At 41.8% G+C, this 17,149-nt stretch overlaps 1 protein-coding gene across 2 annotated transcripts in view; it reads left to right on the top strand.

Moving 5' to 3' along the window:
• Window positions 1-17,149, top strand: part of PTPRG (protein tyrosine phosphatase, receptor type G) — a 486,631-nt gene that overhangs the window by 266,381 nt on the left and 203,101 nt on the right. For both annotated transcript variants that reach the window (XM_018554682.1, XM_018554674.1), the window contains exon 5: window positions 8,115-8,210. In XM_018554682.1, the coding sequence (XP_018410184.1) occupies window positions 8,115-8,210 (96 nt within the window). The remainder of the gene's footprint in view (window positions 1-8,114; window positions 8,211-17,149) is intronic.

Below are 17,149 nucleotides of genomic sequence, written 5' to 3' on the forward strand. Positions count from 1 at the left end.
AGTTTGGGGACCGGTGATATGCTGATTCTCTGTAAGCCATATACATAAAATCAATTTTAACACAGCGTTGACATAAAGTCCATGCTTGCCTCGACTGGAAAGCCAAACAAATCAATTCATTTATAAGACTCTTTCTTCTCACCACTGCAAGCTGTCGTGTTACCATTCGCATCTGGCACCTTCCCATGTGAAATCATAATTTTCCACTGATTTCCAGCTATGGACCCATACGCTCTGTTTATTAAAAGTGAATTAATCTTGAGTGTCAGGGGATGGAAGTTCCCACACAGGGCTCATTGAAGAGCTAAAGACTTTAGTTATATCTCTGATTAGAAATGAAAAGCATTAAGGGTACTTTAACTCTTGACCTCCGCCGACATTTACATACGGATGTGTGGATATTTTTTTTCTCTTTGCAGGGACACTCTAGTCTGGTTTATAATGTCTGTGGTCCTGAGGAATATCTGTATCGGAATCTACATGAATATGCAGGAAAATGTCATGTGATATGATTGTTATTCAAACACAATGAGAAAATAGCCAGCTATTTTAAAAGCTAATCTGTTATGAATGAAGCCAACATTCAACAATGTACCTTCTCTTAAACTGATGGGCCGCGCACTTGTTCAGCATAGCTTGACTTCATTAGTAGTAACATCACTGCTCCAAAGTAACGTTTAACCTATGAGTCAGGTCAGAAAATATCAACCAGTTGTTAGGTCGGGATTGGGAGAATGAGAGGAGGTGGCTGCTTTTGGAAAAACAAAAGATGGATAGCTACTGGATTTGGAGAGGGAATGGAAGATGTTAGAGTCAATGAAAAAAGATAAGATAGGTGGTGGCTGGCACATTAGGGGATGGAGAGGCGCAACAGTTTCTCATTAGGGGAAAAAAGGGCAGCAGCTGGCGCATTGGGAAAGAGATTGGCTTTAGTCAGCACAACAATAAAAATGGAAAACATGGCTGTAGTTTTGCCCTGTTCAAGTCTGGAGATATATATATATATATATATTTTATATTCTGAACTTGAAGATGAAAAAGTCTGTAAACTGAAGCCTTTTAGCTAATGGCCTGTGAGTTGTGCTCCTTGAGGGTATTAGGGTTCTTTATCCAGTACACATCTGCACCTTCCAGGCATCCACCTACATTCATCCACAATGTAGCTGTAATTTCTAGTGACGAGCAGTAATCTGAGTGGATGCATCCAACCTCGGCAATAAACCTTTTTTCTCTTTATGAAGTGGGTGCATACGCACGTTAAATCAAGCTACAATCTTCTACATACCATAGATACACACCTCTTTCAAAGATCCACTTCGAATATAATCAGGAAATAAAGTTTTAACATCCTTGAGAACTGGTTACATTGCTGTTATCTGTAGAATATGCGATGAGCGTTCAGCGCAGACACATTCTTAATGCGAAATATAATCATCTTTATAAATGCAATCTTGCAGCAAAGGAAATCAATGACTTGTCAGATAAGCTGCTATGCTAAACCTGTTTGTTTTTTAATGCGTTTCAGTCTTCTCGATGCCGAGCTTTGTTAATATTCCAAAGGCAAAAGTTTGTGAGCTGTAATCTCGAGAAAAGACAAGCATGACATCTGGTACACACCTGTGGTTTTATGGAGAGAGGAGATCTCCATGTTTAATTCAAGGCTGTGAAGGATGCATGGAATGAAATTTCTGTGCCTCTTTTGGCTTTCATCTACATTGTTCTAAGGTAGACTTGTTTTTTTTCTTTAAAATTCAAGGCTTTATTTTGTTTAAAACCCAACTCCAGACAAAATACAAACCCCCTCCAACCCCTCTATAACCTATCCTGCATGTTTCTTTTACTTTGTGAAGCAAGGTATAGTCTGCTCTCCTGGATCCCTCGCAAGCAACATTTTTGGGTGCGGTAACTGGTAACCCAGCACTGCAGATGAACCCATGCTGTTCTGTCCCTGACAGTCCCTTCACTCTGACTTCACTCCTCACCTGGATCTTAAGAGGACCCAGCCTCTGCCTGCAGGCAGAGACGTGAGCACACAAATGAACCCCACCTCATGTAAACCAAAGAGAAGAGGAGGCTTGGGACTGGAAAATTGTGTGATGGCAGCCTTAGCAGAAGTAGAAAGGTCAAATAGTGTTTTGTTTTTTTAATCTAATGCCAGCATTCATTTAGAGAGGGTAGAAGATAGGGATGTTATACGGTTTATGTTTTGTGACCCATAAATTAAGACTTTTTTTTGACACCTAATATACCTTTAAACAAGTGTTTATACATGTGTTTTCCATTTAGTGGGTCCACTTATAGCAGCATATGTATTGGCTGTATCATTTGTTTTTGTTTTAAAAAGGGTTTTTGTACTGAAAAAAGCTCCAGTCTAACTAAAATTATTTGTATTGTTTTAAGGTAGATTAAAATCATTAAATATAATGCTATTAATCTAATCTAATTAGCTATAAGCTAATCATTAAATCTAATGTACTCAGACATCAGACAGCATGCTTCTCTAGGCTCACTCCCTCTGCGTCCTTGCGTTCTATACACTGTACAGAACGTGATGACTCACAGGACCTTAAACTGCTGGAAAGGAGTGGGGCTCAAGAGACTGGTCCAAGACCAAGCTGGCTCGGAGGATGGGGTGAGTATAACTTTTGGCTCCCTAGACAAAGCGAGCATGGGTGGCCTCCCTGCAAGGGTTAAGATTTGATTTGCCTGGAGGTACAAAGCAATATAGGAGGAGTGTGTGTATGTACCCCCTATCCAGAAAAGCAGAGTTTACTGAAAAGCAGTCCTGTAAAAGGCAAAGGCTATTTTGCTTACAATAGCACATTCTTTGTTTTACCTAAAACCATCACGTGCAAGAGAATCATTCCAGTATGCTTAGGGAAGCATGATATCCAAATACTGCCATTTGGGGAGGTGGCTAACACTGTGAGGCTAGGTTCACACCTAGGCAATTTATTGTGCGGATATCGCACAAAACAGATTTTCATTCATGTCTGGGGAAACCGTTCACACCTTTGCGATTTGTTGCACGGTAGAAGTCGCCTGTCGCACAAAAAGGTGTAGGAGCTATTTTTGGAGCGGTTGTCACATGGTTTGGTTCCCTTAGACATCTCTATGCGGTTTCCAAAGCAAAATCGTGCATACAAAAAGGTGCAACAACTGTGCAAAAACAGCTCACCAGCTCAATCGCCTAGGTGTGAACCGATCCTGAAGGTAGGTATAAGCATTTTATGGTGCTTTCAGTATAGCTTCGGTCTTGATTTGCTTAATTGGTAGTAGCCACGTTCAGCTGGACTTGTTCTGTGATTTTGAAGACATTTTTTTGCACGTCAAAAGATCTTCCTTAAGGTGCCCATACACTGTACGATTCTCGTACGAGAATCGCGGGAAATCCCGCGATCGTACGAGAATCGTACGGTGTATGGAAGGCGTGCAACCGTTTCTACTGTACGGTAGAAAGGCATCATGGCACACTCACAAACCAGCATGTAAAACAACTTGTCTCACCACTAAGGACAATGACAGAGGTTTGGATACACGTCTTCTGCAAAGGATGTGTAAGCCGCACTGCCGCGCCAAGGCACCTCTTATAGTGCGGTCCTAACTCTAAACTATGAGAGTCTCCATCTTGGAGCACATGGGGGCAGAAGATATCAAATTGGGTGCAGGCCTGTCAGGAGGACGCCCCACCTCCTTAAAGGTACAGAGACACACAAGGGAGTTAGGACCGCACATCGCAAGACTAAGGTCTTGCGATGGTTGTAAAGTGTATGGCCACCTTTAGCTTTGAGTGTTGGGAACATAACCCAGCATTGATAGTCACATGGGTACCTCATTCACCTTTATCTAATCGCAATGGAAGGTGTCTAGGCAGATGTAATAAAGCTAAGGAAGTTGTTTGGATAAGCAGCAAAATCTCTTTAACATTACAAACAAGTCCATCTAAAGGTGGCTATTACATGACCTGGATAAATGAGAACCTTCTGTATTTTTATTTTCTTGATATAATGTTACAGATTTATTTGTGTTCTTTTATTAAAGTTTATGTTCTATATCTATTTTATTTCTTCAATCTTCATCCTTGACAGCATTACCAGCTAATCACGGAGCCAGAAACCGAGTTCATATAATATGCGGTCTTTGTTTAATGCTTCTTATGTTTATTACGCTACTAACAGCCTGACAATGAGTTACCATCTTTAAATAGAAGACTAATAAATGGGGAACAGTAGACTTAGGAATGAGTGAAATTATCGGCTGGCGCTTTATTATAGCAGCGCACCCAGCTCCATATTGCTGTTTGTTTGGTGTGATTTAGAATGTGCTGTTTATGTTAGAGTGTAGCAATTCGTGTTGTCTTGGAAATTCTATTAAATTTATACTTCCATTTATCCAAAATGATTTTCCAGACTTCATTTCATGCTAAATCATATGGCTATTAGCCCCAGAACAAAGCAATTTCTTAGCTCCTATATTGTAAGCCTTAGCGGTCAGCTGGCTATTTTCATACAGTAATAGACACAGAGCAGGGTAATAATACTGTGTAAAACATGCCTCAACCTCTATAATGTTCTCATATTCCCCTCGCTGTCCGTTCTTCAGAGGGTCTCCATGAAGGTGAAACTATGCATGTGGGTTGATTACAAATGGGGCCTTTGTGATGTTTCCAAAAATAAAGCCCTGTCTTTGTTAGAAAATGTATAATAATGATTTCTGAGCATTTTTATTTTACATTCTATGAAGGTTTAAGTGTTTTTAAATTGATGTTTCAGATCATTGTTATAGTTATCTGCATAACACTACAATTAGACATTTACAGTGCACGGATATTGTTTTTTAGTTGAGTACAGGTATTTATATTTCGGTACCTGCCGATACAGAGTATCGGTACTTCCAGTAGCATGGAGCCGAGTCATTACCCGTGGCCTGGCTTCCTGATTGGCCAGGAAACCGGCTCCATGTTCCCTTTACAGCACTGCAGAAATTTCCCTCTGACTGGAAGTTCCGGTAGTGGGATAAGTATCAAAGCATTTAGGCGAGTAAGAGTATAGGTGTTGGTGCATCCCTAATTTACTGAGTGTACTTTCTCAGTTTAAAAGCATAAGACTTAATGTGAATCGTGCTTCTTGGTATATGGGAGCATGTGATAGTGCTCGGATGTGGCAGCCAATCAATAGGCTTGTGCGTTGTTTTATGAGCGAAGAAGTGGCATCACTTTTATGTCCAACACAAGCTGAGGCTAGAGATTTTAGTGCCAACTTCGACAAGGCAGGAGTTTCAGTGGCACACTGGCGGTAAGCATCTGGGGGTCGTGGGTCTTTGCACAGACTTTGACGCTGTGCCCTGAAAGGGCTAGGTGACATTGTCTCTTTAACAATGTTCTGAAGATTATGTCCGTCCCTCCTCTGTGCATCATTCTACAGTATGTGTGATGTTAACTCCCTGATATACAGGTCTAGTTCACAACACAAGGTGCTGTTATTGGAGTCTCCAAAAAGGTGTTGATGTTGCCGTGCACCCACCACCTACTGGCTGCAAGTAGTGAATGTGACATGTTTCAAAGTTCTATCTGCCATAACACTATGCCTTCCCTTTACACTATGCCTTCCCTTAAGTTACAGTGTGTAAGGTTTAGCTTTACAGAATTGGTTACTAGAGCCCATTTCCTGTTCCACAGCTGAAAAGCTTTCAAAATTAAACCTGATGCCTATATCTTTTGGGGTGTGGTGGCCGTTAATATGCAAATTGTTGACCCCTTCACAGACTTTGTCCACCCCACTATTAGGATAGGGTGAGTGATGGCTGAGTATTTCTTTTCCTGGATTGGACCAGCTGAATGATGACATTCTGAGGTGTGGCACTATCCCGGAGAACAAAATAAAATTCATATGATGATGGAACACCATATAATTTATGCTCCCTTCCTTCCAACATAAATATTAAGGCTGTTGCATGACATTTTAGCTAGAACTAGAACATAGTTATTTTTTTCATGATGATTGCATCTGGGACCCTTTTGCTCCAAACTATATTTTCAAATGTTTGTTCGCTTTTTAAAAGGTAATTAAAGCCCATTCTGTATTGACTAAGTGCCATCAGTGACATTCACGTCCTATCTCAGACTGACCTTGATCTGATTTTGACGTAAGTGGTCACGTCCACCACTCTAACAACAGTGTTGTTCTTAATGTTGGAAGGTGTTATTGAAATGAATTACTTTATAAAGTTGTAAATAAAAGACTTCCAAGCGCCAGACTGCATTAAGTAAAATGGAATCACTAAGCGGCAATGATATATCTCTTTTTTTCTGCAAAGTAAATAGTTGGCTGTGCCTCCAATGCTGTCAGGCACCTCATTTTTGTTAATAAATTATGTCCTTTTAAGTGTGACAAATTATGCGCACTTGTATATTGAACTGTTGGATTTGTACTCTACGCTCTTTGACTTTGATAAATCAAAATGCATTAAGCAGTTCAAATATTTTTTGCCATCTGAGATTGTTGGATTGTTTTAATATATTTTGTTGTTGTTTCCCATATTTCTATGGCAATTACATATTCTGTAGCGCTTCAGAGTACCAGGAGATATTCACTTCAATCCCTACCCCAAGGGAACTTCGATTTTAAAGCTGAACTTCGGGCAAACACAATCCTGAGATTTACACAGCTCTGCCACACACACCGGCCTGTCTGGTGGTGCAGGGTACCGGATTTTACTCTACTATTAGTTTGGCCACCTCAACAGCCAATGCAAAAATCATAGTCTGGCACATGTCCAGCGTGATACACAATTGTGGTCTTAGGCAGGAAAAATCCCATTAGGGTCGGGTCCACAAAGTTGTTTAAAATAGTTAATCAGCCGTGGATGGACAACCTGAAGTCTGAGGTTTCAGATACTTTGTGCTTCTCTGATGAAATCATCCAATCTTGAAAAAGTGATTCTGTTTATAGCTGGGTTGCTGTGAATGTCAACACCTACGCACCCCATCCCTCGGCTTGTTATAAAGTGGTTGGAGCTGCTTCCACTTTGACAGATTACTACTTCGCCATTATAAGCTGAGATATCTTTACCCCACAGTTCTAGTATAGCCTAAAGCCTAATTAGAGTCACAGAGCTGGGTATGCAGTCAGGTAGGCATTGCACTAACAACCCCTCTTTTTATCCAGCTTTCTATTAAAGCAGCTGTGCAAGGAGTATAAATATGACGGCGCAATCCAATAAGTAACAAAGGTAGACCTAGTGTACTCTTGGATCAACTTTCAGTACAAGAACTGTCCTGCCATGCTCTATTCCCTTCTCTGCAATAAAAGTTTGCATGAGGAAACATATGCTAAGGGGTGTGACTGGTACTCAGCTATGCCAGCACAGATCACTGCAGTGTGAGAGCAAGTAGCAGCATTCTCATTGAGAGAAACATAATTATTAGGGTGTTTATAAAACAAAAAAGGTATGCAGACAATTAAAGGTATGAGGCACATCTATACTGCTACTAAAAGGTGAGGAGGCCAGGACCTTTTATGATAAGGTGGTTACATTGGTGATTTGGCAGTCCACTTGCTTTGGGTTTGTCGGGACATTGAAGCAAACCAAGCGCCATTTAAATGAATGAATGAAAGAAAAAAATTGGAAGGCGGACAACCCAGTCACAGGACCTGACTCCAATCACTGACTTCTCTTTACAGCAGCGGTGGACAAACACAGGCCATCCAGCCATGATGAAATTACAAATCCCATAATTCGTTTGCTTCGAGGAATCATGCCTGTGGTGGTCCGTCTTGCAATGCCTAATGGGTTTTGTAGTTGTACCACAACTAGAGGGTTGCAGCTTGCCTACCCCTGCTCTACAGCCTTAACCAGCGAGAACTCCTTGGGACACACCACAGACTTTACATGGTGCCTGCATTTAGTTCAATAGAACATTAAATGCAGGCCACAGTGTGAAGCCACATTGCAGTGTCCAGCAGTTAGCGATATTCACTATCCATTTTAACTTGACCTGTTGGTGTTCCTCGGGTAAGAAAAAAAAAATACCCTTTCTTTGTTTTGGTTGTATGTGAATAATGCTATTTTTTTGTAAACGCCTATTTAACCCAAATCTTTCTTTTTATTAACAGATGCAGATCTTCTCCTACAATCCCGATGACTTTGACAGTTTTGGTGCAGCCATTTTGGATAAGAGACTGATTGCAGCAATGTCCGTCTTCTTTCAGGTAAGTCGCTCATAGAACACCTTCAGGACATGTGTAAATGGCCAAAGGCAGCTTGCTTTCAGGTGCATTCCGCTTGAATCTGACATCAGTTGGAGACGCTTAAGAGATCATTCAGAATTCATTGACAGGTGTATTTGACCTGCGGTTGATCTCTTTCTGTATCGGACTTCCTTCAATCTGCTTTGGTGTTCACATTGACTTTAATGAGGAGAGAAGGAGTTCTGGTGGGAACAAAAGGCCATCAGCGCAGACCCTTGTATTGTTGCCTTGTAATAGGGCTGTGTTTGTTCATGGCGGCTTTTCATCAAAAGTTTCATGTTTCTCTTAGTTTGTGTTTTCAGAAGTGTAGCTGTGCATTAAAGAAGAACTATGAGATGAGTGCTTTTCACTCACCTCATAGTTCTAGCCGACCTGTGACAATGAGACTGTCACAGGTCGGCTCAGTAGATCAGGAGGTGAGCGAACACATGCCGGTTTTGCTCACTTCTCGATCCTGTCACGGCTCTCCTCCGTGACAAAGGAGTGGCTGGATTCCCCCCTCCCTGCTCCGATCCGCCAGCGCTGACTGGCGGATCGGACGGGGGAGGGGGCGGGTACAGCTGGCTCTGCCTCTAGATAGGCAGAGCCAGCTGTCACTCACGCAGCTGGGCGGATCTCGACATCGATGTCGGGATCCGCTGCGGCGTCTCAGTATACCGCGAGCTGTAGCTCGCGGTATACTGAGCCTAGGAGGACGCTAGTTTGTGCCCTCCCGTTACCCTAAGGAGAACTATGGGGAAAAGCCCTGACCCCATAGTTCTCCTTTAATGGAATGCTTCATTTTAACACATCAAATATGTATTTATTGTAAGCTTTAAGTAGCAGTTTTAATAAAAATGTCAGCAGTGATGACCTCTTTATTTCTCTTGTGACAACTTTTCTTTATGGCCCCATTCACACACGAATCGGCCTGTACGTACAGCTCCGTGCGGGGCCGTACCAAGTAGCTGCCGGGAAGGACAGGTGCTGCATGTGATTAGAACGCAGCCCCCGTCCTTCTCTATGTTGCTACGCGGCCGTACGCCCCCCTACGCTCACCTCATTTGCAGGTCCGTAGGGGTGCAGGTTTTCTGGCCAGGACGCATACATGTTCCATTCCCGCGGCGTATGAATACGATCACCCGCACCCCTACGGACCTGCACATGAGGTGAGCGTAGGGGGGCGTACGGCCGGGTAGCCCCATAGAGAAGGATGGGGGCTGCGTTCTAATCACACGCAGCACCTGTCCTTCCCGGCAGCTACTTGGTACGGCCCCGCACGGAGCTGTATGTGCAGGCCGATTCGTGTGTGAATGAGGCCTTAAAGCTGAACTCCAGGCAAGCAGCTAAATACTCAAATGAAAAACATAGGTGAGAGCTGCTTTTCATGCTAAAGGATTTGTATTTGTCTATCCGGCCCCACACTGCAACGGTTACTGCTCATTTTTCTTTAGGGGACGGAATAAAGATGATGTACTCACTGATCCTTGGTCCTGTGACAGTATCTTTTCTTCTGCTCCGGCGGTGGAATGTCCCTTAGCGTCCTCACATCTAATGCACTTGCGGTAGATGTGATTACATCACGGATCCTTAGAGCTCCAAAGCCCAGGGGAGAAGAGGCTGTCGTGGGGACCAGTCTAGCAGCCACGCAGGACAGAGGGTCAGAGTATATTTTCTTTATTTATAGGCCAATGTAGTTGGATCTGTATGTGCGTTATAATGAGTCGAAATTAATCGATTACATTTTTTTTCTATTAATCGAACACGAAAAGTTTAATCATTACCAGCCCTACTTTAAAGTTGTATTAATGAAAGCAGAGCTGCTTTAATTTGTGCCTTTTATATCTGCCTGGAGTTCAGTGTAAATCTGATCTGGCTGGCTGTGTTTGTGAGGTTAAAGACTGACAAATGAATATCTATTAGGGCATGACGACCATGGGGCAAAAATGGCACTGCCTACTTTTCCAGCAAAAAATGTTGAGCAAATGCAAAAAGTAAATGAAATTGTATCTTATAATTTAGTCTTTGGCATGTTGATAGTGTGTGCTTACCTAATGCTGGAATGTATTTAAAGAGACATGGCCACCTTACCCATGCAGGGCAAAGTAACTGTGTCTTTGCAAAGGGCCACTCCTGACACCGATGTACTCAACTTAGCTGCACTCCCTCGCAACTCCTTGCTTCCCTGCAACCAATGAGAATATCTGGCACCTCCAGGTATGGAGGAGTATGTGACGTGTTCCTTTTTGGTGGTGCCTAGGCCTGGCAGCCAATCACTAGGCCCGAGAAATGTGACACATGAGTGGGGAAGTGACATCACTGCTCCCCTGGGTCGCTGACGCAACACCACCGGCAGAGGAGCAAAGAGCTGGAAAGGAGAGTATAAGAGGGGTCAAAGGCTAGGTGACATGTCCCTTTTTATATGTGCCTGGAAACATATGCACAAAAACTCTGATGCATTAGTCTTTAAATCCAGCAGAACTTCATTGTTATATTGACAACACAACAAGGAAGATTTACATGTTCAATACAGACAAGCCTGCGCTGTGTTATAATGATGCTATCACTGCAGTTCATTTGGATAGAAGCCAGCTTATACCCTAATGGCCGTAATAACCAGTTTACCAGGTACAACCCCTGTGCGCTTTTTTGGTTCCAAGCCCAGAATACAGTAAGACCAGCAGATCCTCTCTGCTCATATTCCACATAGCTGTATGCACAGTTTGCATCTGGAGCAGTGTAACAAAGCAGTGCCGGTATAAATGCACATCATTGGCATTAATTCAGAGATTTGGGTTTTCCCCACTCTTGGGGTATCGTAGTCGGAAGACGTAGCTTGTACAGCTGTCACCCAGAAGTGTGATCTATGCTTGCCAAGGTGTTCCTGCTGTTAGGAGATTTTTATTTGTGCAGTTTTGTTACATTACTTAGCAGGCGTATTGCTTTCTGTGTTTAATAGGATTTTACCTGCCTCCCTCATTGCTGGCACGCTTACTATGAAGTGACTTAGGCACCTGCTATTATTATCATTTCATCTTGTCGACTAATGGCCATCGGGGGTTAACGAGCTGCTGCTACCGGGAGCTCTTCCCAGGCCCAAGTTTATAGAAAGACCTAGAAATCAGGTAATGGCGAGATTTTAGGGGGCAGCTTACTTTTTTTTTTTTTTTTTTAAATTCATCTGAAAAATGTTTTTGGGAAAAACCTGTTGAGAACCTTTCAAAACGTAGAATACAACCAATTTACAGTGACACAAAGTAATTGACATTATTATTATTCAGGATTATATATTGCCAACTGTTTGCACAGCGGTTTACACTATAAGGAAGACATTACAACACAATTCAAGACAATATGGTAAGGGGGGGCACATAACTGAATTTTATCTGTCTCTGATTAAAAGGCTGCATTGGATCGGGTTCCCAGAAAAATACAGGGAATCATGTCGAATCTTTGGTGGTCCCGGTCTAGAAGCTGATAAAAAGACTTGCATTTTGATGCATTCAATGCAGGAAGTGAGGAGAAACGCCTTTGAGAAGCGGATAGAAACATTAGAACCTAACGGAGGTTCTAAATTTTTCCAACTTCCCTAACCCAGCTATTTTTTTTTTTTTAAGCAGAACTTCATCTAATCTTTTACCCCTCCACATTCCATCCTCTTTCCTTCCATGAAGCCCACCCCACCCTGTCATTTTGTAAAAATTGTTTTATACATACTATTATTATTATACAGGATTTATATAGCGCCAACAGTTTGCGCAGCGCTTTACAATATAAGGAAGACATTACAGTCACAATACAATTTAAGACAAGATGGTAAGGAGCTTACAATCTAAAAGACATACCCTTAATTCTAATGTTACAGATCCTTCCTCTTCCACCGCTGCTGACTGTGGGTGGTCCTTAGCCTATTTTTAGCAATAAACATATACTTTTATTTGCTACGCTGATTTTATGAATTCCCTACTCATGTTTTTTTTTCTTTTTTATTAGGGATGCACCGATACTAGTATTTGGGTGAGTACTCGTACTCGGCCAACTGCTCCAATACTTACCCCCGATACCGGAACTTCTGGTCAAAGGGAGATTTCCTCTTACCGGCAGTGCCACTAAAAAACATGGAGCCAACTCCCCAGCCAACCAGGGAGCTGGGTGGTGGGTAATGACTCGTCGCCCGGCTTCCTGAGTGGTCGGGAAGCCGTCTGCATGCTGATTGGCCGGGAAACTGGCTTCCCAGCCGATCAGTATGGAGCTTGCATCTTGGCTAATCATTAAGTCGGGCGGCAGGTAATGACCCGCCGCCTGGCTTCCTGATTGGCCACAAAGCCGGCTCGATGATGAAACTCCTGGCCAAACAGCATGGAGCCGGCTTCCCGTGCAATCAAAAAGTCAGGTGGCGGGTAATGACACACCGTACGGCTTCCTGGTTGTTCGGGAAGCCAGCTCCATGCTAGAGGAAGTACCTGTAATTGGCAAGTAACAAATGATAAATATCGGTATTCATACTCAATACCAAAAAAAACGGTGCACCCCTACTTTTTATTGTAATCAGACGTGCTATATTTTTCAGCTTAAGTTATATCAACTTTTTACACACTTTTGAAATTATTATTTTTTCTATTGCAAGCTAATTGAAAGCTGCAGCCTACTGCCTGCAGCTGTCACTGTGCCCCTCTCTGTGCACTTGACATGGTTGGTTTGTCTGTGATGTCATGTGATCACCATAATGTCAATTATCAGTGATTTAACCAGCATTTGAAATAGCCTAAAAACCTTTTGACTTTATTAACACTTTAACTTGTCTACAGTAAATACCTGGCTGTTGCTGGGAGTTCTGAGTATATATACATAGAGAAAAACTATTTGATTGTAGAAATAAATGTTACTTGCCAACAGCAAAGGTTAAATAGCGGTGCAACTCCTTACCACTGTTGACAGTCTAATTTGATCAAACTTTGATTTGAGAAGGTATGAGCGGCCATCCCAACTTTTTCTTTCTCTGCCCTGAAACGACTTAAAGGCCTGCGTCTAAGTCACAAAATGTATTCTGCTCCCGGTCTGTAATAAGAAATCTGTTTTTTCTTTTTGCGAATTCTCCCTGTTAATTCGGTGTTTCTATGCAAACCTTAAATTCAGAGCTGCCTTTTTTGTACTTTTGTTTTTTCCTTTTACCGGGGCCACAAACAAAATAATGGAACGTATCACAGTTGCTTGCGTTGAGTGCTTGTAGCTCCTGGGCTCCTGTCCAAATTGCACTGGAATACTAGCTGCGAGTTAACAATGACTCTCTCGGGACAAGTCGCTTGCTCAAGTCTGTTTACTGTAGCTCGGCTGCATGTCTTTCATCAGCAACAGGCATTGTGCTTTAGATGCAGCGGCTGCCTCTTTTCTTCGTTTGACTTGCTGCATGTCCGCTATCTCTAGCCTCCTGCCATTTCAGCTTTACTCTAAATCTTTTCTAAGTAGCTCTTTCTATCATTAATGCATGCATTAAAGTAAACCTGTCACAAACCTGGAAGATTCAAGCTGAGGGTTTGATAAAGAAATGCATAAGCAGGGGGAACTAAAAAGGGCATATGAAAACGATCAATAGATCCAGAGATAAAGGCGGCTGAAGTTGTGTGTAAATTTCAACTTTCCTTAGAAAAGTCAAAGAAAAATTATATTTAAAGACAAAAAACCTAAAATAAAGACACTGCCCTTACCTATGGTCCTTCACGCACTTTAATGTGTGTGTATGTGTGTATATACAGTCTTGGCCATGTATTTTTATTCAGGATTTATATAGCACCAACAGTTTACGCAGCGCTTTACAATATAAGAAAGACATTGCAATCACAATACAATTCAAGACAAGATGGCAAGGAGGGACCTGCCCGTGAGGGCTTACAATTTAAAAGGGAGGGACGAGTGATACATGAGGAGGTAGTTGTGTGGGGATGAATTGTTTGAGAACGTGATGGTTCAGTGGTTAGGTTGAGGTGGGATAGGCTTCCCTTAGAGATGAGTCTTTAGGGATCGCCTAAAGGCAGTCAAGGTGGGAGATAGATGTATGTATATGTATGACAAATTAATTGATGACGAGATGAATACTGCAAATCATCAGAAACTGTTGAAGGAAAAATTGCATTCCTGAGTTTGGAAGCTGAGCATGGAGTGTACTTGGACTTCAACATGACAATAATAGAAACAAAAGGTGAAGTCGACCCTTCTGTGTTTGAAGCAGTAAATAGTGAAGGACCATCGCAATCTCCTGGTGTCACAGCCATTATGAAGAAATCTCAAACATGCAGTTCATTCAGCAAACCAAAGAATTTACCAGAAATTACCGTAAGTCTCTTTGCCAAGGAGACTGGGCAGCTTTACAGCATGAGACAATAGAGGGTCTCATTCACAACTGTCACAAAAGACTGCAAGCCCTAATAGATTCTAAGGAGACAATACAAGATATTAAACATTAAAGGCGGCATTATGAGGCCTTCCCAGGGGACAGGTCCATCACCGCCTTGCCTCAGAGGAAGTGAGTTGAATAAAGCTGGCCTTTCCTAAAACTGTAAGACTGAAGACATTTAGTGGCGGGCAATTGCAGGGGCAGCTCAGGAATGATGCGGAATATTGCAACAAAGCAGTTTTTTTGTCTTATGTCTCCATTTTGTATGCATTTTTTTCTAGCAAGTATAGTGTTTTTATAAGAATTGTATAGAGCAGGGGGACAGGAAACTCTTCCACATTAAGTGTCAATGTACAATCATTAGCAACTTGAGTGGCAGCAAGCAGTAGCGTGCCTGATAGTTTTATTTTCTACCTGTGCCTTAGGTTGCTGACCCTCTGGTATCCAGATTTCCATACATTATATACATTCACTGTATCCAAATGTATTTGTCAAATGCTGTTGGTACCTGCATAGTTTATCTATCATAGTTTATTAATCTTTGCAGCAATACAGTTGTGCACCCCAGTCGTATAGTCTGCTGTGGCTATAGTTACATGATTAGATCAAGGATAGGAATATGGGAGCTGCCTTTGCAAACTTTTTTTGAGTGCTTGTCACAAGGCTGTTGTCCTTTAACATTTAGTGGGACGCTAAGACCGGTATTGGGCATTTCGATACCTGATGTGCACATGCACCCAGGTTAGTTATTCATTTGAAAGTTAAGAAGGGATCACAAGGAAAAAAGAACATGCACCTTAAGTAGTATTTGCCCAGCAAAGTATTTCTTTACATTTATGCCCAAACACTTACAGGGTTATTCACACAAGTGTGAAGAGTTTGGAGAAGGCAGGAGAAGTGAACAATCTAGGACAACATAGCTGAACTGGCAATAATTTTTACAACCCCAGTCTTCTGTTTTGTGAATTGCTGGCTCTAACTCTTTCCACTTGGCCTGACTGAACTTCCTATTGAGTACATGATCACAGGGGACATTGGAGTCTTCAGTAGTTGTCCATCTACTAGCTTGGAGAAGGGACTAGGGAGACGGGAAGATGAAGTTAGTAATGTGAAACGGGCAGCAAGGGAGAGTGTTGCCTTGCTGTGCCTCTGTGTTTGTGGAGACATACACAGCTTACTAGCACTCCATAGGACACGGCAAGGATAAGGAGACACCCTAAAACATGATATCTGGGCCAGTGCTCAGGGTAAGAGCTGGTTCTGCATGGAACTAAAACTTTTAAACCTCAAGAAGCAGCATCCATCGTAAGTTATTTCATCAGCGTTTGAAAGTTAAACATTTAGTTTAAAAACTTTTTGACTTTAATGTCACTTTTAAACACCGTCATCAATTGCCATTTTTCTGTTCCTACCCTGGTAACTTTTTTTTTAATTTATTGTAAGTGGGCCAAACCAAAATCAACACTAAATTTGCCCGGATTCATTTCATGGTACAGGTGTAGTGGAGAAACTAGCCTAGAAGTGTTTGTACGCTGGCTGCTTACCAGTGTGGATAACTGAACAGTGATGGGCATATTATAAATATTACATGTTCAGTGGGGTTTTATACTCAGTCCCAATACTGTAACACAATCCAAAATGGATCTTATTAACCGGACAGTAAACAGCAGTTCTCGAAACGCCACACACCATTTGCTCCTGTGCTGCAGAATGTTTTATGATAAGTGAAAGTAGCGGAGTTTTCGTTTTGTGCTGTGATTATTATTTATTAGAAGAGAGGAACTTGGCATCTGGTGGTGTTCATTAGAGCAATCCGAAGTGCCTTAAAGTGGTTCTTCAGTTTAAAATAGGAAAAACTTTCTTGAGCGAACACACCTCTTATTATCCCAAATGTAAAAGACCCCTTGCCTTGAGTACAATAACCTTGCAGCAGGGAACTAAGAATGTGCAACTGTGTGTGTTCTTTCGTTTGCAGACCTGCTGTCAAACAGGATAGTCAGAGGTATGGCCAAGTTAAAAGGTATCTATAGTCAAAAAGTTAAAATAAATACGTGTTTCTGTATTGAATTTCACTCCATCCCAGTCCTAATAAAATATTGATCTAGAAGCATGTTAACTTATTGAAGATGCCCATAGGATGCACTTCCTCAATACACTGACACCATTTCCACAACGTAACTAGGGCTGCAACTAATGATTTTCATAATCGATTCGTTGGCTGATTATTTTTTTCGATTAATCAGATAAAAATAATTAAATACCAGCCTTAATTTAAAATAAAATACACAAGTGCAGTGTTGCAAACATAAAATGTACTTTAGAATAAAACAGCATGACCAATTTTTTGCAGTCTCACTGGAACGAACGGCATTGCGCTACCTTGCGTTCCAGTGCGTGCGATCCCACTGTAATGGTAGGTGCATTTGGGGTGCCATTGAGGCCAGGCCGAAACCGAAATTGACTTTTTTTACCATGTTTTTATAGTTTTAATTTTTTTTAATTTTAATAATTGTATTGTAAGCACATGACA

The sequence above is a fragment of the Nanorana parkeri genome, unplaced genomic scaffold (genome assembly GCF_000935625.1).
Source record: "Nanorana parkeri isolate BGI_ZX_2015 unplaced genomic scaffold, ASM93562v1 scaffold9, whole genome shotgun sequence".
NCBI classification, from domain to species: Eukaryota; Metazoa; Chordata; class Amphibia; order Anura; family Dicroglossidae; genus Nanorana; species Nanorana parkeri.